The sequence below is a fragment of the Helicoverpa armigera genome, chromosome 6 (genome assembly GCF_030705265.1).
Source record: "Helicoverpa armigera isolate CAAS_96S chromosome 6, ASM3070526v1, whole genome shotgun sequence".
NCBI classification, from domain to species: Eukaryota; Metazoa; Arthropoda; class Insecta; order Lepidoptera; family Noctuidae; genus Helicoverpa; species Helicoverpa armigera.
In genome coordinates this window covers 5026539-5054264 of record NC_087125.1, presented here as the reverse complement: position 1 = coordinate 5054264, position 27726 = coordinate 5026539, and the positions used below count along the sequence as shown (strand labels likewise).

The following is a 27726-nucleotide window of genomic DNA, read 5'->3' as shown; positions in this document are numbered from 1 at the left end:
GAAACTGCACAAGCATCAAGCTGATTTGCAACAGAAGATTTAACCACAAGAATGTTACCTGGCTTATATTTTTAACCGAAAATTTTGCGACTATTTTGTCATTAGGCTTAAAGTTTTGGAACACGAGGAGTTTTGGCGAAAACAATAACACAGTCTTGTTAGGATGCTTGCCAGCAATGCTTATGATGTTGTCCATTTCAATATTATTTAAAGTCTGCAGCCGCTGCTGCGTAGACATTTTCATTTCTTTCTCATAATCCGATGGAGTAATCTTTAACGAACAAAATATTACGATGAATAACAGAGCTTTGCAAACAGTACACTTTTCAAAATCTCAAGAAATATTTATTGATGGTTACCTCCGTGGAATCAGGACACAACTTCTTTTTAGAAAGTAAGTGGTACAATTCCGCTGTAAAATATCCATTTTGTTTAAACTTTTGCAATATTTCCATACCGCAGTATTCACTTCACTCATGAAATGACACAAAGTTGTTTACATAGAAACGGTGACTTTGCAGTGGTTTGAAATAAGTTCGAACTAGAAAACAAATAGGCCTCATACAAACGTGTTAATATTTTCTGTATAGATCTATATTTTCAATGGACATCATTGTTTCCTTAAGTTTAGAGTAAGAGCAAAATCTTTTAAAACTTGACCCATCTTAATCATATAAATCTACTAATAGAATCCTTTAGGTTCTCATATAATTCATGTAATAATTCTTCGGAATGATAGTAGGTACCTGTAAACAAATACACACAACATTTGTTCACATTCAACCTGGTGAAGATTACATCATAACAGAAAGCACCTGAAAGAGTGTTGTCAACAAAAAAGCTCAATACAAAATTAAGACACAATTTCGCAAGGTATTTGACTCCGGCTAGAGGGGGCATTGGGATGAGTGCGGAAATAGCAGCGCGTCGTAATTTTAGTTGAATCGGGGCAACGCGGCCGCGGACAGAAATAGAGGCGGCGGTACGCGCGTCTTCCCGCTGTCAACTTGGTCCGCATAGGGCGCACGATTAGCGGCGCCGGCCACTCGCGCGCCGACCGAACCGAAGCTGCGCCCGCGCCGCCTGCCGCGCCAGGACGCGACTGCACTCACCAGGAACAGTGCGCAGTTGCATAATTATGTGAAAATGAATTGTGACGCCCAATATAGTGAATTTATATAGTGTTGTCGCATGACATTCTGTTCTGCAATATTCAAGTGATACCCCGGTTGAGGTAAGACTTTAAAAGTTATCGGTATACGAATGTTAATTAATTAAATCTTATACTAAGGGGTCTAATTATCCAAAAAAAAACTATGCATACTTGCTAATTGGTATATTTACATGAAGTGAACACACTTTCGATATTTTGGGATATGAGTGGCGGAATATAGGTCGGCAAGGCGTCGACGACGCGGCAACGCCCGCTCTATCCCGGTCACAGCTGCCGTTTGCAAATGTTAATAATATGTCAGTATTGAAATATTTTAAGCAGAATATTCACATATCACTTAAAAACAAATATATCATGTCATTAAAACCGTCGCAGTCACAAATATGTAGTGTAGGAAGCCAAAATAGTTTACATAAGAGGACGGATATTCTGTGATCAGAACATTTCCTGAAGTTTCAAAACTATTTTTGCAATCTTTCTGACTAAACTATATCTAAACTATTTCATCAATACTCCAGATCGTTGACATCACACAAAGCACAACATAAACAGCGGTACTGTGTCTTTGTTTATGTGTAGATAACGTGTGTACACATGTAGTTTACAGAAGACCTTTATTTATACTGTGTATGTAGAGATGCTGAAGGGTCGCGGGCGGGACCCGCGCGGCGTGACGTCGCCGCCGCCGGCGCACCTCGCCAGCGTGCTGCGGCCGCCCGCGCACGCGCACGCAGCGATGCGACCCACCACGCCGACCATGCACCGAGGGCCGGCGCTCAGGCCCGAACCCGACTATGAGGTGGTGGAGTTCCCAAGTGAACAATACGTCAATGCGAAGATACAGCCGCCACCGCCGCCGCCCCCGCGACCACCGACAGGTTAGTCAAGTTTAAAACATAGACGAACTTCCTGAACAGATTTTCGATTTTGTAAAGTGCGGAATGCATCACATTCTCAAAGTACCAAAAGAAAATGCACAAAGATTAGAGTACTGCACACTGCAGACTAAACAGTCGGCAGACAGTTGACCCGATGCGATTAGTGAAAAAACAATGAAATTCGTGAATTAATATCAAATCAGTCGGTTTGATACTTGCTCTTTGTAATGTGCGTATCTTCATACAGATTTATAAGCCCGAACAGACTATTGCCGACTAAAAGTTTGTAGTGTTCGGGCACTCTGTCTAACAGTGATTATTTACTCGTATTTACGGAGAATTGTTGAAAGTAAATATTTTTTTTTTTTTCAGAAATAGCGAAAATAAAACATATTTACAGTTTATTGAAATCTAAAATACCGCCCGTGTAAAAATCTTTGCTAACGAACTGAAAAAGCCGAAATAAATATTGAATAATCGCAATTGGGGGATTGTTCTGTGAAACACGCTTGCTTATCTAGGCAGAAGGTGGATTATATTCTATTTTCAATAAGTTATTGAACAATGAGTCCTTCAATTTGACATCCATGCGGCCGTATCGAAGATATAACTAAAAATCAGACATATCATCCTTTGCAGTCGGGTAAAAACAGCTAAGTTTAGACCGTTTCAGAATACCATGTAGTCAATCTGCAATAAAATCGTAGAAATAGGTATTCGTAAACATAATTAACTGGTGTAAACGCAATGCGCGTGTGTGTTTAGGTCACCCGGTCGACGCAGGCGCATCGTGTGGGCTGTGCGGCGGCGGCGGAGCGCGCGTGCGCTGCGCTGAGTGCGGGCGCCGCGCGCTCTGCGCCTCCTGCGACGACATGTACCACCGGCACCCCAAGCGCAGGCATCATCAGCGACAGGTCAGGCCAGCAATATCAAAGCTGGATTTAAATAACAGCCGCACTAACTAAATGCTTACCTGTTTTTTTTATAAATTACAGGCGTTATCACCATCGCAATTACGAGAAGAAAGGCCACCACTTCCGCCGAAGGCAGCGCCACCTGTGCCGCCGCCGCGTAAACATAAGGTAACGCGTGACATAAGGCCTAACTTCAGTTGAGAAAAATTGTAGTACATATTAATTAAGTTTTTAATATTATTGTAAATAAATGGTAAAACTTTACGCCTTCTAGATAAGCGGAGATAGAATGAGCGCTAGTCCGAAGCCGCCCGTACTGGATCAACGAAGAGCAACACTAAGCTCACCGCGCCACGTGTCCATGATGATGGGGGCACATAGTCAGGGGCCTCCTCTGTCTCCTGGCAACCACATCTCGCCTCAACATGCTCAGCAGCAGATACCCCTGCATCTTCAAGCTAAACTTACCACGACGCCGACACCGCACCACCTCGGCAGTATGCCATTCCTGCCAACCAATATGCATATGAATGGTGCACCGCATGCTCCTGGACAAGGACAACAATCCAATACTCTTTCACACACTCACATAAATGCAGCTTGGAACCGCCCTCGGGGATCACTACAGGGTTTTGGAGTTCAACCGAACATGGTAAATATTGTCATTACCTACTTGGATCCTAATATCTAAATTTATGTCTACTAATCAAACACTAAAGTGGATTTGAATATTTTTTTTAGGCTATGCCAACCGAGCAATGGGACAATTCAGACAACATGGGTCCCACTATGCACAGTTGGGGTCGACCTCTGCGTCGGGGTGCATCCGTGCTGGAACTTGGCGGCGGTGCTGTGTCAGGTTGCGCCGGCTGCGCTCACTGCGCCCCCGTGCCCTGGCGGTATGGTAGCTGTGCCAGTCTCGACCACCCCTGGGCGAACACTAACCCTGGATGGGCACCTTCTTGCTGCCCACCTGGTCATCCAAATCAAAACATGCCACCACACCAACACCCACATCTACACCAACCACAAACACCTCAGCCTTATAGAAGAGGTCAGTATGCATAAACATACTAAAACCTAAAATACCCTAAATATAATCTGACTACGTTAATTGTTTTTTCAGTTGAAAGTCGTGCAGTTTCTCGTGTTGCATCACGTGCTGGATCCCGGGCAGCGTCTCCAGCTATGAGTGTACGATCCCGAACATCTAGACGCACGAAGCATCGCACGCCATCACCGCCGCCATTGCCGTCTAGCGATGCCGATTCAGAGAGCGAAAGCGACAGTGACCATGACCTTCCTGCCAAGCAACAAGAGAAGGCAGAAGATTCTTTGGGACCCGCCCCTCCACCACCTAATTCAACTTGGCAATGCGAGCACTGCACGTATGTGAACGAGCCCGGCGTTCGAGTGTGTGCTATCTGCTGCCGTACACCTGTTACTGTTCCTAAAACGATTACCACGGATATTACTGAAAATGTTGAAAGACTGAAAATCACTCATACTCAATCTCCATCACCTGCACGTGTCACTGAGGAGCCCCGGTTTGCGCGAGGTTATTATTATGATAATTATGAATTACATAATAATTGAATTACATAAAGTTAAAAGTTAACATTCATTTTCCTTTCTCAACGCTACTTCGAAATCCAAATTATTAACAGAATTTAGTTTCAGATGCAGAAAAATCTAAAACGAGATCTAAGAAGGAACGCACATCTACCGGATGCGGGCCATCACCACCTCGAGAAGGAAATATTGCTAAGAAGTCAATAAACCGACTCGTTACACCAACGAGAGAATCGAGTACTAACAATCATAATCAAGACAAACTGCAAAGTAGACACGATATGGCTGTAGGACCTTCACCACCTCGAGAAGTTAGAAATGGCACGAGACATGAAATGAGCACCGACATGTCTCCTCCACGAGACACAAACAAAACAATGCGAGTTTCACCTTTTCGCGATAGTAGGAATTCGCCGCGGCCTGAGGTACCAAAGCGCCACAGCATATCGGTGGGGCCTTCACCACCAAGGGAGGACACTTATGTTAACGCACCAGTGAGAAATTCTCAAAATGTCCAAAAAAAGTCCACTGGGACTTCTCCGCCTAAAGACGTTGCTGTTGAGCAGCGATCTTCATCGGCAGCCACTAACAGAACGAATGTATCTAATACTGGCACCTCTCCACCTCCACAAAGTATTTCCACACAGGTAAATAAAAAATAATATAGACGTAATAAGTAGCTTCTATTTATTTCGATCGTTTATATGTTTGCATAACAAATAAATAGTTGTAAGATTTTCGGACAAAACTGACTGACCAAAGATTCCAAACATTTTTAATAACGGAATACGAATAATTACAAAATAGGTTTTTCTGGTCCTTAGTCTGTCTACAAAGGATGAACTAGTACATACCAGGGTAAATGATATCTGTGGTAATAGGAACATACACTGGTATAACAATATGTTTGTGCATTTAAGATGAAAGTAGTTGTAGGTGTTTGTAAAAAAGTAGTCCTATTTATAATTGAAGATCTTTCTTACAGACATATGAAGTTCCCAATACAAACGCTTGGGAACGCGCGCCCTCCGTGTCAAGATCTCGACCGAGGAGACGGTTCCGAGACGATAGTAGGAGAGAACGGTCTCAAAGCAGACATTCGATGTCAAGCGATACTCGTGTGAGTAGACATAATTATGTTCTTTCTTTGGGTCTATTGAGAAAATTGCACTTGTCCCCTTTATCTTACCGACCTATTGTACATATATTAAATGCGAAATTAATTTATACAGGAAAGCGATCGTAGCATCCGGACAGCTGGCCCAAGTAACAGATGGGAGTGGCGCGAACGTGACAGCAGCCCTGGAGACTGGGGTGATAACTACAGTCGCTTGTCCCGCCGCGCATCACATCTCGATCTACGCCGCTCACGCCCTAATCGTCGCTCTACATATTATGGCTCCGAGGTACAAATCCTTAACCAAAAACTAAAACGTTGGATCTACATATATTTATGTTTGAAAACCAGTTAATTACTTTTGAATAGGTTTGATATTTATAGTGCCACGAATTCGCCCGATTAGTCATTTTCTTCTCAGGCACCATCACCAGAGCGACAACCTACAACTCGGGCCATTTCGCTAGAAGCTCTTGCTGGAGCCGGAGCTAAGCGAGAAGCGGAAAGAGGGATGGAACTAGCGCAACTAATGAGTGAAGCTGAATCGCTAGGTTTCAGCGCTGCTGAAGTGCAAGCAGCACTAACACAAAGTCCAGCATCGCCACTGGCTTGGTTGCGAGAACGTTGGCCGAGTCTGTGCGCAGGCGTGCGTGCTGCCGCCGCACGTCTTGCACCTACAGCTGCCATCACTGAATTGGAAGCTAGGGCAGCTCTCGCTAGACATAGAGGAGCTATGTGGCCGGCTGTGACAGAATGTGTCGAAAGACACAGACGAAAGGTACATTAGAAAACCAATCAATTTTCTTTATTACTTTTTTTACTTACTTCTAACTTGACAAATACTAGGGTTAACTTTTCATTTTAGGCGGAGATGATAGGCGTCGGAGAAGAAGGAAGACTACGAGGGCATGTCTGGGGTTCCCCTGTGGGAGCAGATGACGACGCAGTTCCACCACGCTCTTCATCCCGCCAATCTCACCGCATGCGCGGTAATCACAAACGAACCACAAACCAATAAAATAATCATTGCATTACAAGATCACTCCATCATCGTCTCACGTCATAACCTTCACTTTACATTTCAGCAGAAGATAGTTCAGATGAGTTTGAAGCACCGACACCACCCATATTCCAAGAGGATGACTGGATGTATTTACCGCTAAACGTGAATTTAGATGATTACGACAGAGAAACTAATGTACAACCAAATACAGTAAATAATCAAAAAATAACTGAAAGCAAAGATGATGTCGTCAAAAAAATCAAAACACTTCTCCAAGAAGCAGGAGTTCCTGCCATTGATGAAAATTTGCTGTTACGTGGATTGCTGTCTAATAATAACTTGAATATGAAGACACCACAGGTTGATTTAATCCAATCCGAAAATGATTTTATAGACGCCTACAATGCACTAACAAGGTCAAGCCCATTACCTAATATAGATAAAGCTACCACCAAAACTAATATTTTAAATGAAAACCAATTTCAATTGCAAAATGAATTAAAACAAGTTGCAGTTGTAAATAAAAATGAAACTAAAAATCATACACCAATCCCTTCTGATGAAATTACATCGCAACGCATACAGCAGCAACAGCAAATGGACACGCCTGATAATAACAAACAAAAACCGAAGATAGCAAACAGTAAACAAATAACAAAAAAAAAAGATGATATACCTTTAGAAACACAACAAGCGGAACAAAAAGTTGAAAACTCGGAAGTTAACATTATCATACAGAAAAGTTCGCATAGTGAGCAGAATCTGAGTAATTCAACTGATCAAAACCGATCTAAATTAATTTTAGAATACAATGGATCAAACATTCCAGAAAATCCTAACAAAGCTGAAGATAGAAATTCAGAAAACAACGTTCTCAGACCAACGGAAGATAAATCGAACAACCTTACAGACATAGTCGACAACACACAAAGACTTATTCAACAAATGAAGGAAGAAATAAACTCTGATATTAATTCCATAGATGGAAGAACAATATCACAAAGTGAATCCGAATCCGGCTCTGATGAATCAAGTGATGAACAAGAATCAAGTTATAGTGAATCTGAAGAAAGAACAGACCATATAACCTCAGATGAAAAAGAAGTCACAAGTTCTGAAGACGAGGAGCCCTCTGAAAAACCACAAGCTGCACAATATGTCACAAGTTCTGAGGAAAATGATAATTTTGAAGAAGCTTTAGATCATGTAGAAAACCAATTAGAAGATTTTAAACATGCAAACATTGAAATGCTAGATTCGATTGCTCGTACATTACAAGAAGAGCATACTATTACATTAGAGTTAAATGAAACACAGCAACAGAATGTTTCAAAGCCCCTGAAAGAAGATGTAAATAACAATTTGTTTAATGCTGTAAATAGTTTTGAGGAAATTTATGAAGAACTAAACAGTCAAAATAATGTTGACAAAAGCAGTAATAATGAACAAATGAAAACACAGAACAACGAAAATAACTATCAAAACATAGAATTGTTTGCAAAAGAGGCGGTGATTTTGTCCGTAATAAAACCAATAGCTTCGACTCAATTAGTAATATCAGAAAATATAAACCCTGTCTTTAATGCCGTCCTAGAAAACATAGAAGTACAAGAAAATAATGCTGTCATTGAAAATTTAGAAAAGAAATCACAAGAAGTAATAGAACCGGCATCATTAAATGAAGGAGATAATACTCAACTAGATTCAGACAACGCTCAAATTGATGAAAATGTTTCTCCGGATGACCTGATGCCTGATTCCGATACATTGGTTCACGCAGTTGAACCACAAGAAATTCTACTTGAAAATGGAGATAATGATCAAGTTAAAACTTTACACGCTAATGAAATCAACTCATATACTGAAGATTCGTTACAAATTAATCCATTGACGGAAACTGAGAAAGCAGATAGTCCTCGTAATGATAAAAATATCGTGTCGGAACAAATTCCATTCGATTCACCGACTGATAACAGCAATGTTAAAAACTCTATAGCAAATAAGTCTAGTATACCAAAACTGATAAGGATCTTGCCTAATGTAAAGTCCAAGAGCGATAAAGCATCTCCAAAACTAATTGTTTCTAAGGTTCCAGTACGTCGAACATCTCTTAAACAATATCCCGCCCCGGCTCCCCCTAAATCGCATTTTGGTAACATTCAAAGTGGTCATGTGAAGCAATTGCAAACTAGACTTTTTAACAACAAGGCGACTCCTTCTAAACCGGTTGCTACAACATCGGAAATGCCAGTAGTACAAGCAACAACTTCAACGTTACACAAGAAAAAACCAGCTCCTCTTCCACCTTTAAAACATAATTTAGAGAAACAGCTCTCGCCACCTAAGACGACCACTCCTCCTAAAGAAAAAAAGCCATTTTTCCGCGAAACCTGTCGCACAGAAGATGAATGGACCGATAGCGATTCTGAAAACTCACAAGTTCAGATCATAAGGCCAACTGAAGAACCAAAACATTCACCGCCATCTCCACCTCCACCAATAACCGTGAGAAGGGTTTCTGGTCAAATCATTGATTTAGCAAAAGTGAGACTTCCAGAAGGTTCACCAGAGGTAAGTTAAGTTAAATTAACTACTCACAGAAAACAACGAATACCTACGTATTTCGTAACAACTAATGTCTCCTTTTAGAGGCAAGCCCGCATGCTACTCGCTGAGGGAGCAACAGAGACGTGGGAGCAGGCCCAGCTTGCTGTAGAGCTAATATCACAGGGCGCTGACACACCAGCTGCCCTGTTAGCAGCGCTAGAATGCATTGACATGTCATCTGCTCTTGCTTATTTATACCAAGACTGCGAACTATGTGCGTCTCGACTTCCAGAGCATGAGGTAAATATGGTGCTTGTTTATCATCAAAATCCTCCACTCTAAACTTCCACACACGAGGATACTACAAAATTCGCACTGTATTATTTTGCAGATGGTGTCAATGTTGCGTTGCACTCATCGTTGTTGTCGAGAATGTGCTCACCATTATTTCACCGTACAAATAACTGAGAGAAGTATTGCTGACTGCGTATGTCCGTATTGTAAACTACCAGAATTGGAAAGTCTCCCTGAAGACGCCTGGCTTGAATATTTTGCACATTTGGACATACTTTTGAAAACTCTGCTGGAAATAGATGTTCACGAGTTGTTTCAGCGAAAGGTAATCATTAACTCAGATTATGTTTCTTTTCTTGAATGAGTTTTAATTTCTTTGGTCTTATGTTTATGTTAAGCTGTAAAGCTTCACAAGGATAAAACCGTAAATTGGCGAGACATTTATATCTTTTTCGCTATTCATCAGGACTGTAAAGAACTTGATACTGAACCTGATAAATTACGGATTCTAGGATAAAACAAACGGTGCACGAATATAATCCACCATGTGATGTCTGATTACTTTGAACTTTGCTTACAGTTACGAGACCGGACTTTAGCTCGAGATCCAAACTTCAGATGGTGTATGGAATGCTCGTCAGGATTTTTCGTTCATCCAAAACAAAAGAAAATACGCTGTCCAGAATGTCGATCGATAAGTTGCGCAACTTGCAGAAAACCGGTAAACTTGATGTCTTTTTGCACCACTCTGCTTTTGAAATTATCAATATAAAAACAAATACTTATCATACATTTACTTGTGCAGTGGAATACCAATCATGAGGGTCTGACTTGTGAACAATACACAGCGTGGCTGGAAGACAACGATCCTGAACGCTCTGTTACGGCAATACAACAGCATTTACGAGATAACGGACTTGAGTGTCCACGATGCCACTTTAAGTACTCTCTGTCCAGGTTGGTGCTATATTAAGAGTAGGAATGCTAAGTAAAGTCGCAGAAAAAGGGCCTAATTTTATAACAAAGTCATTCAATCTACCGCCACAATTTACTAGATACATACTACATTATAAAGATATGTGTAGCTAAGCCTTAATTTAAATTGATGATTATATATATTCATATTATATTGAATTTCAGGGGCGGCTGCATGCATTTCACATGTACTCAATGCAAGTACGAGTTCTGTTACGGCTGTGGGAAGCCATTCACAATGGGTGCAAGATGTGGCCTTAGTGAATACTGCGCCAAGCTAGGACTTCACGCCCATCACCCCCGCAACTGTCTGTTTTATTTAAGAGACAAGGAACCACATGAGCTGCAAACTTTACTTCAGGTAAATCATTGTGAACATCACATTTCTTATAGATACCTTTTATTGTTAGCCTCAACTATGCTGGTTGGTGTGGTACATGAGTATTACCATAGTATTCCATTGGATTCGTTTTACAAAGTGTGTAAGACTGCCTTGATCGTCTTTTGGTAGCAAAGTGCAAGGTATCGAGTTCAATTCCTAGGTCACCACGCAAAGAAGCCCACAGGTTGGAAGTCGATGGTTATACCCATGTATCGCAGATCAAGTAAATGTCGGTACTACGCCTGATTACCTGTAGTCTCCGATCTGTGCATAGAGCTTAGGTGCTTAGGAAGCATGGTTTTGGCATATTCTTAACCGCCATTAAGTTTGGTACCTACGAACTTTCTGTTATTAAATGTTCTAATAAATTCTAGATGAACAACGTTACATATGAGACAAATGCGGCGGACGGCAGCACCGGGCGCTGTCCCGTGCAACTGCAACGAGAAACACCTACTGGACTCGTGGATGGCACTTGCGGTAGCGAAGTTCCAGCTAACTTTGCAGGGCTCTGCAAGTCAGTATTAACTACTTATCATAATAGGATTACCAATCAGAAATTCCTACATACACCTTGTGAATTTTAACTCTAGATACAAAAAATACTGTTATTTAAATCGGATATCAATCTAAAATTGACGATATAGTTTTGTATCGATTGAATCAACAAAAAGGACTATCACGCATCACTTATTAAATTACACGAACACAGTAGCCTACAATCTGTTCTAATTGTTAAGTAAATAAAGAATACTTAACTCACTTACCTATAATTGAAGGTTCTCCGAGCTCCGCGCTTGCTTAATCGGGCACGTTATGTATATCTCACAAAAAATCAAATAGGTATCTCATTGTAAGGTATCAAGATTGGGTCACTAAATTAAAACTACATATTGTACCATCAACGCCTACGACGATCAAGGCGAGCGAAGCGGTGAGTGAGGCATCTGTTTGCAGGAACCATTACCTGGAATACCTGAGTCGATTGGTCCGTCGTTGCAACATCGACCCACTTCCGATCCTGGGCATAGACGACCTCGAGACGCTGGTGAAGCGCGCCGCGCTCCGGCCGCCGCCTCGGCCCTACGGCTCGCTAGACGGCCTCTACAAGCGAGGCCTCATTGAGGTGTGTTGACACACGCTTTACCTACTTGCAGGATGCACTACGTGGAGTACCTGGCGGGGCTGGCGCGCGGCCTCGACCCTATCCCCATCATGGACGTGAGCGAGCTCGTGGCCGAGTTGCGCCGCCGCGCGCTGCCGCTGCCCGAGCGCGGGCCCTGGGACACAGACCCTATCTATGCCGGGATGTGTGCGGAGGTACAGCCACACGGTGCCGTCGTTGCCATGGCCACAACTACACAACTGTTACCGACCTATTTCAATTTCTACAATTTTGCGAAACCAATATTGTATTCTCTCGTATTAAAAAATAAGTTTATCTGACTTTAGAAACGAATTTTCAAACTTTATTAAATTCTTATTCTTAATTTGTTTTAACGGTACCTTCAGATCGTGCTTGACTGCATAATGATTCCTATTAAATACAGCAGGTGCATTTCAATTTATTAAAACAACTATTTACTTGTTACAGATAGTCAAAGAGAAGATTCCACTGGATTAAAATGAATCAAAATGATATGTGTCGGTTGCTTCAAAATATAAATGGATTATAGTAATATAAATAAGTCATCAATGAATATATTTATTTAATTAACATAAAAATAAAATACAATTATAAATTATTTGATACGTTTTATTTACCTTAAATGAAGTTATCGCCTAGCAAAATGCTCATTCATGTGTCGTTTGTCACGCTGTATGTAATGCCTGTTGGAGTGGATGCGCGACTCGAGCGAGTCGGGCAGCGCGCGGGCGGCGCTGGGCGCGGTGCGTGGCTCGGGCGGGGCGCGCTCGGCGGCGGCGTCGGCGGCGCGCGCGGCGGCCACGCGGCGCCCGCGCTGCACCTCGCGCTCGGCCCCTGCTGCCGCCATTTCAGCTAATCTTGCAGCCTTTTCCTCCTCAGTCATGCCACCGCGTTTTTTATTCTCCAGCCTATTGTGACTGTCATCATATCTATTATATTGGCTTCTAGTATGATTTCCACCACTATAGTTTTTCTCATCGTTGTAACGACGAGAACCTTTGTATTGGGTCTCATATTCACGCTTCGGAACATGGTTCTCTGTAAAATCCTTTTTATATTTCTTTTGCAATACACCATCATTGTCATATGTATTATCATCTCCTGAACTTTTCCTTTTTCTTGATTCGCTTTTCATAGCTCGATGATCAAATGATTGTTTACTGCTCTTTGAATCGTCATTCCTACTTTCTTTAATTTTATGTTTTGGCTCATCTTCACTACTACTTTCAGATGAGTACTTACTCTTCTTTTTCTTCTTTTTTTTACTATGTTTCGCCTTCTTTTTCTTCTTTTTAGATTGTCTTTTACGGTCAGGAGATGATTCGCCTGACGAATCGTCGGAATCTAAAAGTGTTGCTAAATCTAAACTCTTCTGTCCCCCTAGAGCATTAAGTTTGGCTGCAAGTAGATCATCAAGATTTTTGTCTTTCTTTTTGGGTGACTTTTTGGATTTGCTTTCTTTCTTTAAATCCTGAAAAAGTCATTTTAATATTTTAATAACTTCCTTGTCCCATGAGTCATATGTGATACACACCAATTATTTAACTATTGTGTCTGCATCGTGGACAGTGAAGTGGTTAAGAGATCATAAATAATATTTTTTTAGTATAGGTACCTGAAATTAAATCTAACATCTCAAACAATACAAACCAGAATATCATAATAAGGCACGATACTTCATTTTGTCATAGGCAATAGTTTTATCGAAAATGTATGAAAAGACACTTTTTAGAACTGAAATACTACCAAGCACAGTGGTGCCACAGGTCTGGTGCCATATTAAGTCATTAACTAATGCTCAGACCAATGTCTTCTATCAGATTTTACTCTATCTTTTGATTTTAGACCAAAATGCATATAAAATGGATTCTTTATTACTCAAAGACTCAGAAGATACTAATTGTATTGTTAATAAGAGATCATAATGTAACATGTATATGTGGAGGCTTGTTATTAGCAATGTTTAGTTTTAATTTTTTTACTCATAGTTTGTAATTAGTCTGTAAGCCTTCTTTAAAATTAATAAAAAAAAAAAAAATATATGCTACATCATATTGATTTCGCATTTTGGTTGTTTGGCAGGTTTTTTCTAAATGCAATATATAACAATTACCTGTTCTTTTCTGAGTAATTCAGCTAGCCGGCGACGTTGTAAGGGATTATTGAGCAATGCTGCCCGGGCCGCACGCTCACGCTCTTTTATCAGAAGTAATGGATCTTCACGAATTTTCCGAGACATATCAACTTGAGCGTCACCAGCTGCAGTCAGCATGCTTGACCCGACCACTCTTCTTGACACAGCGGGGATCACATCCTGCTCTGGCTTATCAGATATGTCAGCATTCTTATCAATTGATTTACCAAGCAAATATGCTTCCTGATCAACTTTTTTATCTGGTCTCTGAAAATTTAATGTAAGTTATTATATTAATACCTATGAATGAACATTTATATCCTGTTAAATAGGTATGTTTACCCTTATTTACTTATTACTATTAACAGAATAGGCTAGTTTCCTAAAAAATAATAATTAGTCCGTCTTGTAGATTGTCCAAAATTAAGCGATACGTATTTTTTCTTTTTTAAATTGGATCAGAACTTGTTAAGATATAGCGTGTTAAAGTTGAGTGTGACGTCACAAGTTGCTACAATTTTCAGGACACTGTGACGTAAAAGGCCCCCACTCCTAATTTTTGAAGTGTATTATCTTTGTCATTTTATGTTTAATTAAAAAAAGAAAAAATACGTATCCAATATTTTTTGATTATCTAAAAAGCGGACTAAATATTATTTCATTATTTCCACCCTGGACACTACCCTATTGGCTGGTAACACATGATTAAAGAACTGAGTGTTAGCAATAATAAAGGTATTTGAGAGTAATACTTGCGTACATCATACATCCAAGACAGTCGATTGTCATCCACAGAGGAACTGTTGCTGTGTTTCAAGAGACTGTTCAGTTCAGCACGATCACGTTCCTCCGCCCTTTCTCGTTGTAGCTCCAACATCTTTTTCTTCTCTTCTGCTGCAGCCTGTTCTGCTTTCCACACCCGTTCCTGATTTTTCATAGTGTTTGGATGCCATGACTTCTTAGAGTTCTAAAAGGTTAATATTGAAAATTATTGTTACGGGACATTATATGTTTTTGGTTCCTGACAAGGCAACTACTGGTCAGTGGGTTGTCTTAGGACTTTTTCAAACTTAATCTATTGTGCACATATTTGGGGTTTTTTTAATTTGATTAACAAAATCCATTCTGTGTGTAATTTAGGATTTAGCAACTGTATCATATAATAGCTCACGCAGACGACGTCGCCAGAAGCACCTAGTTAATGTATTCTAATATAACGCACCCTTAGAATGAAAGTGACCTAATTCAAAATTTCTGTAATACTCGTTTTTACAATAAACTGACCTTAAAAAGCATAATCTATAACCCTGTAAATAAAAAGAGACCTATTTCTAACTATAACAGAGACTACGCTTATTTCGGTCTCTTTCACTCGTTCCGCTATTCGTTTACACATATTGTGTGAAAGAGCCAGAACTAGTATTACGTCAGATGCGCTTGCGAGTGAACATGTAAAATATCGGCGAATCTCAAAAAGTGTCCGTTTATTGCGAATACTGCCACGGTAAGTTACACAATATTTTTTGACATAAAGTGACATTTTGATTAATACGTCTTTATAGAACAAAATATGTAGGTAGTATTCAGTGACCTTTTAAGGATTAGGTCTATTTAGTAAAAAATAATTATAAAAAACAAACGACACTTATAATGATAGGTCTGTCTATGACTAAAGGCATATTCATTATTTTTGTTATTCTTAATATTGAACCTGTTTATTACTAAAATTAAAAAGTTTAAGATGTAACTTTTTTGGAATATGCCCCTATAATATTAAAGTTGTGTGGTATGTTAAGATATTTAGGTACACAGAGCCACACATCAGTGTATTCAGATCTGTGAATTTCTACAATTTATTGATCGATTCTCACCTTAATTTCCAACACGTTATGATAAGATTTTATTAACCTGATGTGGCTTTTTTCCTACACCGTTTTACCGCACTCCAACCCGTATGCATCCGACAGGACACCCGCCCACTTAACATAATTGTATTGGTTTTAATACCAATACTTTAGCATCCTAATGATATCGCTTGGGAAGTTCTTGATATTTTCTCCATTTTCACCACAATTTTCTCCATAGACAGTCGTAAGATACGAGATCGAAAGCCTTGGAGAGGTCCAGAAAACATGCATATACAGGTGTTTTCCTACTTGTATAGTATTGAACAGTCTGTTTGAGGCATAGTATAGCTGTTTCCGTGGATAAGATTGGCTTAAAACCAAACTGGGCATCGTTAAGTATTAAGTACTTATCCAGCTGCTGGTCAATCAGACTGTCCAACACCTTTGCAATGATGGTAGCCAGAGATATAGGCCTGTAGTTGCTCTTTTCACTCGCATCTCCAGTTTTATTCTTAACAATAGGCACAACAATAGTTTTAAGTAAATCCGCTGGAAGATAGGAGTGACTCAGGAACAATCTAAAAAACATTGCTAGCACTCGCGGTAAGTGCTTACCAGCATGCAGCAAATGCTCTATACTTAGGCTGTCATGACCCGGCGACTTGCCTGTCTTTAAGTTGCGTATGACAGTAGCTACCTCCCTGGCCGTAAACCTAATAGGCATGTCTTCAGACCCCCCCACCACCTCAGGCCCACCAGACGACGTACCCAGGGGAGACCCAAAACTAAAGGTTCTACTAAATAGGTTGGCGATATCACCAGGATCACTAAGGCCATCAATACTCACAGGCAGACCCGACCTTTGATTCAACCTGTTCGTGGCTTTCCAAAAACTACCAAAATTCTTTGCGTCATGATGACTTGCAATGATGTCCATTTTTATTTGGTCCTTATTATTTTGGCACCATTTCAATTTACTTTTAAAAACCTTTCTACTTTCCACCATTTTTTCATATAAATCACCATTTTTCGGTCTACCAAACAACGTCCAGGTTTGAAAATCCGAGCCTGTCTGTGTGCGTTCTTCACATGCTTATTCCAGCCCGTTATGTAAATCTTTTTGCGCTGTAATCCGTTCCTACAGTTACTTGCGATTGCACCTTCACAGAGTATACGCACAATTTCCGCATAAATATTGTCTAAAATAGTTTCATGTTCCTTAATTCTACATCTAGTTTGACTACATTCAGTAAATTCTAAGGGAAAGTCTACATTTTTCAAGAGATCATGACAATAATTGCTATATAACTCAGTCTGCTGCAAAGCTCTGTCACCCCATGTTACTTTGTTACATTTAGGAAGTGCAGGTGCAACTTTTGGCCTTAATAACTTAAGATCACACTTTATAATTAGAGGTAAATGGTCCGACCAAGACACGTCATAGAGCACACTAGCGTCTCTAACAGTGTTCCACGCCGCGTCTGTCACTACGCAGTGGTCTAACCAACTAGTAGAACCATCCCAACTAGCACACTAGTGGAAATAGCAGCCTATTTGGCAACTGTTAGCTGTACAGTAGTGCTTTAGGGGTTCCGAAAGTATCTTTAAGTTCTACTATTGCTTCCGTAGCTGCTCATAGCTGTAAATATTACTAAAGGCAGCAGAAACTGAACCAAATGTCACTCTGGGTTTTACAAGAGATCATTCTACAACCCATTTGCAGCCTACATCTTTAAAAGAGAGTTCAAACAATTATGTTAAAGGTTAAAGCTGCTAAAAAGTTTCTATTGCCGCTGATGTACGCGTTAGAACTGCATAAAGACTCTAATTGTAGACTTTTTAACAGAACTGTTTAAAAGATATATTTATCACTTTTCGGCCACTTAAGGTTTCATTGCAGAAGTGATTTGTTATTTTGTGCAGACTTAAGAAGGAATTTCATCCTCTGTTCTACTTATAGCCACATTAAGGCTCCACAATAGAAGCAGGAGGTTAATAGACATTGCCTGCTCATTTGGATACATTCTGTTAATTTATTCACAAACACAAGCAAAGGTCCCGTAGATTTTGTTTTCTCAATTACTGATAACGAATCAGTTACTTGAATAAATGTTATTAAGACTGAAATAAATAAACATATTCAGATTTTTATAACATTACATTTTAATTTAATACCCTATGTCCAAATAACTTTCAGTATGACAGTGTCTTATTATTTATTGTGTCTACGGAATTATTTCCAATATGTTTCATAAACAGACTTAATTCTTAAAAAAACATAGAATGGCAAACATAATTTTGAAATAAAGTGACTTAATTTGGAACTACTTTATATTTTATGTTAAAATATTTATAAAAAAATACTATAAACATAAATTTGCATTGTCATTGTGATCTTAAAAGGCTAATCCACAAATCTGGTAAAAATCAATAGTAAGCCATTAAAAACGGAAGAGATATATTAAGATGTATTCAGTAACATAATTTTTTGATGACGATTTTGCTCATTTCCCACAAATTGCATTTTTTGGATTCGGTCACTTTCATTCTAAGGGTGCGATAATTTAAAAGGTATATTTTATTCGGGTACCGGCTTAAATTTCTACGGAACGCGGGTGGAACCACGGAATAACTGAAGTAATAAATAAATAAACTAACCAAGTCTCCACCTCCCATTTTTAATGAATGTTTGGTAGTTTCGTTGCGGAATTAGTTTGAGCAGTGATAAAATGTAAACATTGGGCCACAAGCAACATAAACAATCCTTTTTTGAATTCCTTCCCGTTTGATTCTAGTTCTTACACATTCACTTCAATAACACGCTAAATCCCTCCATTTACAACACTCAACAACATACATAATTATTATTTTACGCTTTGCTCTCACCAATACAGTTTTGAGAAAATGACAGTAGAATATATTTTGACTGATGACAAGCTGATGACAGTGACAATCATCAACATACAGATTTTGTCTATACCTTTTATGCCTCTCTCTTCTCTATGGCCCATCCATAGATATACATTTTAGTCTGTGACATACACATAGATATAATATTACTAAACAAGATTGCGCACGCTCAAAATATATATTTACGAAAATGAACTCTATACTAACGCAATAAGGTACTAAATTGGTTGCATAATACACAGAGGCAAATCCGAGCCGACAGGGATAATTCGAACGGAGGCTGTTTGTCTCTTTCTAACACCTTGCCAGCATAAAAAAATGTTGTGATCAAAAGTTTTGTCTTCCCAAAAAACAATTGAATCACTTATATTTTTATCTTATTTTAACAATTGTAAGTCAACAAATTAATAACAATCGCATTAATTTATTCGTATTTATTATTAAAACATAAACAACATAAATTTTTATTTTGCTTTTTTTTATTTTCTAGCTGTAACCCTGAACATTCTTGGCGCGTAATCAGCATTTAAAATTTTGTTTATATTTTTTGTACTAAATCAATTTAAACTATTAAAATGGTGAAAAGTGTTGCGTTTCTACTTGCAAAAGTGAATCCTATGGTGGTTGCAATATATCGTTCCACAGGTTAGCTAATAATAACATTTTCGTAAACCAAACAACTAGGGTGCCCATGAATTCTTGTAACGAGTCAAAATATGGGTGATGGATTTTAAAACTGTTGTACTATTGTTATAGCTTCCCAAAAAATGAAGAAAGGCGACAAAAATGGCTCAGCAGTCTATATATGAAGTAGAAATACAAAAAAAAAACAGTCTTCACTTCGAATCTTCCTGCTCTTATACTGCTAATTTCCGCTACCGCTAATTATTAAAAGCCTTTATTAGTATCTTAAGGTCACAAACTGCGTAAGTTAAAACTTGAATACCAACCTGTGTTTAATAATCTAAGTAAATTCGTACTTGTCTCACATAGCTTAATCTCATAGTCACCCTATTAGAAAGGGACAGACGGCCTCCGTGCTATCTGCTTCACTCGGATCGTTTTTGGCTGTAATTGCTCAGTCCTGTTTGTATACTATGTCTATGCATAAAACTCTGAGAATAAAATGACCAAGAATTTTAGAGTGGTGGCGTTGCTTCCATAATAAAACAATAAATCGGGTGGCACAAAAGATGACTAAATGCCGCTAACACGCACACAGCTCGTACAAAAAATCGGACAGAAAATACTATTCAGTAGGTACGTTCTACAAAAATCGGGCCCATTATCTGTCCTACAAAAATTCAAACGTAGGCGGAGCCTAAATGGTATGGAACCTCCTCTTTTGTATTCGATTAGAATTTGGGCTCTTTGAACACTGTTGGTCTAGTTTACTTTAGATTTACTTATTTAGCACAATATTTGCATTTATTATTTTTAAGTTTTCAGTTAAATACGCTCTAAAGCACTAACTTAAAAAGGCTTAAATCTCCTTTGCTCAGGGCTTTGATTATATAAAATGCTCAGGGTAATTACCTACAGTCCTTGAAAAGCAGTTACCATTTTTTATTACAGAAACTCATTTGCCCACTGTCTTAGTTCAATAATATAACATAAGAAAGTACCATACGTTTTGGATATAGGTAGGCAGGTATAAAATACATCATAATAATACCAATATTAAGGTACTGTACATAGGTAGGTAAGTAGGTATGTTATACCTAGGGGCTTATCTTCGTAAAGTAGGTAAGAGGTAGGTGTTAAGTAAATTATACTTACTTACCTGTCATGTAGGTGCCTACCTAGGTACCTAATTCCTTCAGGAAATTGACATAGGTAGGTATCGATGATGATACCTACTAACTACGGGAAGAAAATTTTGCCCACGGGCATCAAACGGCAAGTTACCTATATTATCGGTAAAATTCTATCTTTAGCAAGCAAATTAACTGAGAGATGTAATATTGGGAACCTCCGTAAATAAAAATAAATACCTATCAAGGGTTCTCATTATTTCATAAGTAGGTAGGGTACCTACCTACCTACTTATTTGCGTCTAATTTTGGATTTGTTTGTTGCATTGGAAGTCGCTTCATTTGAAAATGTTTTTTTTTAAGTGATTCCATGAAACCTAGGCAAATTGTAATAATTAGGTACTTAATTCCTGAAGTTTTTATTTATTTATTTTAACGAAAGAATCTTGCTTCCTCCGAGGTTCCACGCGCCGGAAGGCGACGGCGGAGGTTACTGCGGGGCGAGGGAGGCGCGGCGCGGCCCGTGGCGCGGGTCAGTTGCGGTCGCGTTGAGGAAGGTTGAATCGGGCGCACGAGCCGTGTGGCCTCAGTACCGCGGTTTCGAACGTTCGGTGACCGTGCAGCGCGTGTCGGTACCCCGCCCCGCTCGCCTCACCTCTTCCTTGTGCCCGCCTCACTGTACACTTTGTGAACTAAGTACGAACCTTTCGTATGACACACTACGATATGAAACATGAATGTATAGGTACTTATAATTTATTCCAACTATACTGTAGATATTATCACATCGGTATTATTAACAAGGTGTATTTTGTTGGAATTGTCACTGTTGTTATTGTCCATCAGTAGGTACCTTGCGTCTTTCGATTAATATCATTTAAATATATTCTATCAGTTTACACGTGGAAGAAAAATATTATACCTACTCCATCTAAATTAAATACTGTACCAAAACACCTATATACAATATTTTTTATCGTTACTTCTAATATTATTTAGAAGTCTTTATCATTGGCGTAGGTACCTACATTTATAAATCCTTTACTTATTTTTTTTTATTGTTAGCTTATGTACAGAGATTCATTACTGACGATTAGGATACCTACCTGCACAGGTGTTACAGGGGCCTAATTGAATTAGGACTGCGTTAAGAATGCCATTGTTTACATTATATATAAAGTCTTTAGACTTTCCTGCTTCAGCGTGGCACCTATGAATTAAATATGCCAAAACGAATGCCAGAAAGAGTAAAGTAGAGGGGTCAACCAGGTCCAGATCAAATTAGGGTTGATTGTACCTATGTTTTTCTGTTTCAACAAAATGATGATACAACACCAAACTACGACATAATAACTATGTATATTCAAACTGTTGACTTCTCTCCGTGTCAATACTGAAAAAGTCAGTAGCGGTTGAAAACTAATCATCCCCGCTGTTGCACTATTTCTCACAACCCAAAACAAAAACCCAGTTTTTTTTCAACTGGTGCTACTAGGGCAACAGACAACTAAAATAAAATATTTATCAGTGTTTTAAGGCGAGTTTTTCGATTAACGGGAAATTCATACATATACCTAGAATGATTTTTTAATACTTCATTTAACTAAGTAAGATAGGTACTTACCTAACATTAGGTATACTTAATTATGGTGTGCGGAGTGATCTTGTCATTCGCGTTAATTATATATATTACCTCAAACTTATTTTGATGTCTTTGTTTAACACCAAAGGATCTTCGACAATTCAAATGTAAGTCCATGAGTAGGTACGTAAGTACCCAATTAACTTTTCAGTGTAAAATATGAGGATATCTCGGATTAAATTTGAAATACACCATAAGTCTAGATTTAAGATAAGCACTGATTGTTTGTCTGTTTGGAAGCTGTTACTGTAGCTATAAAACTGCTTAATATGAATATTTTAAGCGAACCAATCAGTTATTCAGATGTTAACTTGATCAACATACTAACCTCGAGACACCGAAAAACCTTTCAACAAATTAAATTCGCACAGAATTAAGTAGTGTCTTTCTTCATATTGGTTACTTCTAGAATTAATTTCCGTAAACAGACATAAACGATTAGTTTTTTTGTTATTTATGAAAATGTAGCAGATATGAAAAAAGCTGTTGCTGTTCTGCAACATTGTTTATTCGTACTGTGTCCATCACGAGTCAATCATGTAGCATAAACGCAGGTAACAGATAACTTAATCATTAGAATTGCAATAAACTTGCACTCCAAATGCACTATCGACCCTTATAGAGAGCTATAACTGCAGTTTATACCTTCATGGTAGGTACCTTCCCTTGATCAACGATGACATTTATTTTCAATGGCAAGGCGAACCACGACGTAGTTTATGTATTATGTAAGTAAAGCGAATACTTGCGTGCATAAGTAATTACTCTGAGTATGCTTGCGGCTCCCTTAGTGTCAAATGTTGATGAAGATTGTTATGAAGACTCACTTGTTTTTTTGCTTTAGCAGGACATAATATGTTTTCTTAACAACCTACATACTTATTGCAATTGGTGATATCAGTAGTAAAGATCATAATTTATAATACTTATGCTGTAGTATAGTAGTCAAAATAATACTGAAATCTGCGTATGGCTCGTTTCTATTTATTTCCCATTTCGTTTTCTAAATTTCGTAATCCATTTCGGCAATATTGGTGACTGAAACTACATATAAGTGTGGCGGGAAGTAGCAGTACCTACCTACCTAATACGGCATTATTATGGCACCAGCTACTTTTGAGGTTCGTTATTTAGTGTACCCAGAAGGATACGGGAATGAACCAACTCCTATTTGTACCCAATCATTACACGGGTCACCAGACCCACCTAACATAGATCTCGTTATGTTGTTGTCCTAGACAGACAGATATCGGCGAGAGGGAGAGTGCGGAAGGGAATGAGGAATGAGGGGCAAGAGAGTTACGCACGCGCACTGTTGTCGAGAGTTCACACGCGCGCTTCGAAACCGCGGTGCGCCTCCACGTGTACGCTAGCGTTGCCCTCTTTTACCCGCGCCCCTCTCCCCGCGCGCGGTTCGTTCGTTCGGACATTCCAACCAACCTTCAACAAATGCGCGCAGCGTCTATCGCGTGGTAGGTATATATACGTTATAATAGCGTTATGCTTGTGTAACAATTACAACAACTCATACATATAAAACTATTGTAATCTGTTATTTACTTAGCTATCTAAATTCAAAATAAAGGACTAACTTAACAATAACTATGAGTTACATAGGTAGGTAAACCGGATTGTTAAATAAAATTAATAAATAGGTTCCCAAAGTAATCCCATAAATTCGGTGGCGCAGAGGAGTATGGAACTCAGATAAGTAAAACCTAACATCGCAAAGGTTCATAACCTTTAAAAAAAGTACGCCTGTGAATTGGAGAACAGAATGGGGAGACCTTAGTTAGGCCGGTCGTTAGTCCAAGTAGAGCACTGTAGCGTGTTGAAGTCAGTAGCTATTCAGCATTTATAAATAAACATTAAAATGATTATCGATAGGAGAGTCCCATTAATATTTGTTTTAAATAAGTTTTCGTATTTGTTGTTATAGCGTAATATCGTCTGTGAAAGCAGCAGTGTTGCTTTCATGTTTCCTCAGATACTGTCTGGTGAGGTGGACAATGAAGTCTTAGTAAAAGGGCCCTTTTAACCTTTGGTTACGGAACCCTAAAAGAGAGATAAAATGCGAATATAGCGTTTTGTAATGATTCCCGCTCGTTCTTGTGTTTCGCGACGCTACCGATTTCGCTTCTCGCTCAGCGGCCGCCACACGTAGCGCCGCGCCGTGGCGGCATTCGGTTTCTGTCGGTCGAGTGAGTGTGTCGTTATAGTTACTCCTCGCTGTCAGACCTTTGTACACAACCTACGCCAACATTAACAACATTGAACCTTGCTAGAAAAATCATCATCATTGAATAACATGATAGGTAAGGATTTTTAATCATAACAATAATTACATTTAGTGTATCATATTATGTACATATTGCGGTTTATTATTATTTATTTATTAATTAATATAGTGAGACCTCGTAAGTACATTTTCAGTGCCCATCAAAATAAAAGGTCTGACCTAGATAAAAGTCCCGGAGATGATTTTATTTGCATTTACTGTATTGTTAAATAAGTGCTGTAGTAATGATTGGAACGATAAACGGAAGATAATATAGGTAGTTTTTTTTGTGTTTAATTTCATTTCACTGGGCATGCCTAGGCTTACGTTATATACTCTTAGCACTTTTCGCACAGCAAAAAAAATATGTCTGGGCTACCTAGATACACCCTGTAGGTACCTAGCTATCTTCATTTTATTAAAAATATTTACAACTTGCCTGCTTTGTTTATAAAATAACAAATATAAATTAGCCACACTACAAGTATTGGTATAGGTAATTGACTAGGTAATATTGATTGAGTACCAACCTGTTTTAAAATTTTCGAGTCATCATTGCTTAGTACCTACCTACCTCTTAATGTTTATATATAAAAGACAGAAAAAAACATATATTTTAAGATTGAAATAATTAATTCCTTATTAGGGTGAAGCCAAACGAGCGTAATTTTATGAGTTGTGAGTCGCGAAATTTCTGTCGCGTAATTTCTGCTGCATTCGGTTTCATACAAAAATGCAGTTTTTACCACACGACGACGCAAAATGAGTTGTCTGCCGACTCACGCGCATAAACTCGACCGAATTTCTGTCGGGGCGAGGGAGGGGTGCTGCGGAGAGCGGTCAGCGGGGCCAGTTCGTTACGGGATGTGTAGGGTGTTCCTCTGGGCTGATGGCTAGTCTCATATTTTTGTCCGATTTAGTAATAAAAGGTTTTATGTGATGTAATAATTCTTGAAAAACATGTAATGGCATATGGTAGTAGTTTTTAAACATATCTGGATTTGCACATACACGTTCATATAATATATGGAACTGTCCACATATCAGCCTCTCACTATTGAGTGGGTTTACCCAGCTTCTTTTTCTGGTATCATCTTCTGAATAAGTATCTTCTGAATATGCTTCATAAATACACAATATTTTCAATGGATCCATCGCACTTGACAACACAAACACCCTGTACCAACGCTCGGTAGTAACTGAATAAATTACGTCCGTCTGGCAGCTTAACAGAAATTCAGTTGAACGTAAAATAAGTTACCGAAAATACGCGACTCACAACTCATAAAATTACGCTCGTTTGGCTTCAGCCTTATGTATCTAAAAACTCTTATAAATGGGGCGGGGTGGGGCGAGCGAGAGAGGAATATCTACTTGTGTGCGAACTGCGGGGTCGGCGGCCCAAACACGTGGAGGCCTGCACCGCGGTTTCGACGCGATAGTGCCGCGGTGCAGGCCTCCACGTGCTGTCAGAGGACATTCACTCGGCTTATGCTTCGCTCCCCTCTTACCGCAAGCACCCCGTCGTGGCCGTATTATGTTGGTGCATCCTGATATTCCTGATCGCTGCATGCCATACACAACAGACACTGTACTGTGAACGGTCGTCGCGCTTGAATCGGAGCGCTAAACATATTACGGTCAACATTTATAATGGAATCAGTATCATCTTTTAAAATAAAACAATATCGTTCGACAGGTGACGAGGAACGAGTTCATCAATGTGGCGAATGTGGGCTAACGCTGTCCACTCGCAGTGCACTAACGGCCCACGCGCGTTCTCATCGTGCTACTGCCGATGCTCATCGTTGCGACGTTTGCCACAAAACCTTCGCCGTGCCTGCTAGACTTGTACGCCATTATCGGACCCATACTGGTGAACGGCCTTTTGAATGTGAATATTGCCATAAGATGTTCAGTGTGAAGGAGAACCTGCAAGTGCATCGGCGGATCCATACTAAAGAACGACCCTACCGATGCGGTGTTTGTGACGCGGCTTTCGAACACTCCGGAAAATTACACCGCCATGCTCGCATACACACAGGAGAGCGGCCGCACGCCTGTCCTCATTGCCATAAGACCTTCATCCAATCAGGACAGTTAGTCATTCACCTTCGGACCCATACTGGAGAAAAACCATATCGATGCCCGGCGCCTGGCTGTGGCAAAGGGTTCACATGCTCGAAGCAACTGAAGGTACACTCGCGCACACACACCGGTGAACGTCCTTACACTTGTGACATATGTTTACGAGATTTCGGTTACAATCATGTGCTAAAATTACATCGTTTTCAACATTACGGCGAGCGATGTTATCGTTGTACCGTTTGTGATGGCACATTCAACACCAAAAAACAAATGGAAGCCCACATATACAAAGAACATGGGGCAGACACACCCCGCAATCAACAGATGCCGTCTGCAGGGTCACTCGTTGTGAATGGGAATGTTATGTGTGATTTGGTAGAAGCTGCCTTGCAGCAGTTACCACCGACTCCTCCTAGTTCCCCGCCGTCGCCGCAGTGTGTCACCGCCGCAGCTGCGCCCGCCGTGCCAGTGTCCAACCCGTCGCCTACGGTTTCTCCTTCACCCTCTCCCTCGCTGACACTATCCACCTCTGTTCAATATACCTTTGCCCCATCATCGTTACCGCCCCGGAAACGGAAACTTATTCCTCAACCTGACGCCGAAGTGCCGGCTGTCCGGCATACTTCGGTAATACAATTTGCTCCGGCAGCTGTATCTGATTCATAGTAGGCTATATAGTTATAAAGCTTACAAAATTTTATATGTACTAATTACATGCCTACATCCCTTATGTGTAGTATCCGATAGTGTATTTTTCCAAGGCTTCTTAAATTTATTTGGCTTGTAATGTTGTCTCTCGTAGAGATTGTAGTGGACTAGTAGTGGTAGAAGCGTAAAGTGTAATATTATAATTGCCTATGGATAGATTGTTCAGTGTGTGTATTGGAAACTTGAAATGCAAATATATCTGTAAGCAATGAATTGTGAAACTTAAATGTTTAAGAGTTGAGGTAAAGACTAATAAATAGAGCTATTAAGTGCATTTGTGCCGTTATTGTTAGGTAAATAAGTTTTTTTTTTATATATTTAATTGTGTAAGTATGTTTAAGTTTATTATAATAGATTAAAAT

At 39.5% G+C, this 27726-nt stretch overlaps 4 protein-coding genes across 9 annotated transcripts in view; 2 read left to right on the top strand and 2 right to left on the bottom strand.

Annotated features, from left to right (window-relative positions):
- The window catches only part of LOC110376969 (hydrocephalus-inducing protein homolog), a 30494-nt gene extending 29737 nt beyond the window's left edge, over positions 1-757 (bottom strand). Inside the window, exons 1-2 of the mRNA XM_064035220.1 lie at positions 360-757; positions 59-271 (exon numbers count right to left, since the gene is read on the bottom strand). Of these exons, the coding sequence (XP_063891290.1) occupies positions 59-271; positions 360-455 (309 nt within the window). The 5' untranslated portion in view covers positions 456-757. The remainder of the gene's footprint in view (positions 1-58; positions 272-359) is intronic.
- Positions 208-12601, top strand: LOC110376965 (E3 ubiquitin-protein ligase lubel). Of its 6 annotated transcripts, none has more exons than XM_021335626.3 (21): positions 211-394; positions 1810-2052; positions 2818-2966; positions 3048-3134; positions 3241-3618; positions 3708-4020; positions 4093-4524; positions 4647-5185; positions 5524-5658; positions 5771-5944; positions 6077-6433; positions 6521-6644; positions 6741-9229; positions 9308-9505; positions 9597-9824; positions 10080-10220; positions 10305-10456; positions 10640-10835; positions 11231-11373; positions 11814-11982; positions 12451-12601. In XM_021335626.3, the coding sequence occupies exons 1-21, from the start codon at positions 352-354 to the stop codon at positions 12478-12480; spliced, it is 6720 nt and encodes a 2239-aa protein (XP_021191301.3). In that variant the 5' UTR covers positions 211-351; the 3' UTR covers positions 12481-12601. The 6 variants fall into 6 exon arrangements, with proteins under 6 accessions (XP_063891285.1, XP_021191301.3, XP_021191300.3 ...); XM_021335625.3 differs by having other exon boundaries at positions 4641-5185; positions 6744-9229; XM_021335627.3 differs by lacking the exon at positions 11814-11982 and adding an exon at positions 12014-12176 and having other exon boundaries at positions 4641-5185.
- On the bottom strand, positions 12546-18899 carry LOC110376930 (pre-mRNA-splicing factor CWC25 homolog). Its single transcript, XM_049835791.2, has 4 exons — positions 18643-18899; positions 14898-15104; positions 14117-14404; positions 12546-13474 (listed from the first exon to the last, which is right to left on the bottom strand). The coding sequence occupies exons 1-4, from the start codon at positions 18658-18660 to the stop codon at positions 12632-12634; spliced, it is 1356 nt and encodes a 451-aa protein (XP_049691748.2). The 5' UTR covers positions 18661-18899; the 3' UTR covers positions 12546-12631.
- A 5483-nt stretch (positions 18900-24382) lies between these two features.
- Positions 24383-27726, top strand: LOC110376956 (Krueppel homolog 1). Its single transcript, XM_021335616.3, has 2 exons — positions 24383-24605; positions 26268-27726. Exons 1-2 carry the CDS (start codon positions 24599-24601, stop codon positions 27320-27322), a joined length of 1062 nt encoding a protein of 353 aa, XP_021191291.1. The 5' UTR covers positions 24383-24598; the 3' UTR covers positions 27323-27726.

What these genes read in the sequence shown, in the direction of transcription:
- LOC110376965 (XM_021335624.3), top strand. Translation starts at nt 352, where the DNA reads ATGGTTACCTCCGTGGAATCAGGACACAACTTCTTTTTAGAAA. An exon ending in CACAAAGTATTTCCACACAG is followed by an intron (nt 5,186 to 5,523) that starts GTAAATAAAAAA and finishes TCTTTCTTACAG; the next exon opens with ACATATGAAGTTCCCAATAC. An exon ending in CGATGTCAAGCGATACTCGT is followed by an intron (nt 5,659 to 5,770) that starts GTGAGTAGACAT and finishes TAATTTATACAG; the next exon opens with GAAAGCGATCGTAGCATCCG.
- LOC110376930 (XM_049835791.2), bottom strand. An exon ending in GACTGTCTTGGATGTATGAT is followed by an intron (nt 14,405 to 14,897) that starts GTACGCAAGTAT and finishes TTAAATTTTCAG; the next exon opens with AGACCAGATAAAAAAGTTGA. An exon ending in AATTACTCAGAAAAGAACAG is followed by an intron (nt 13,475 to 14,116) that starts GTAATTGTTATA and finishes TGACTTTTTCAG; the next exon opens with GATTTAAAGAAAGAAAGCAA.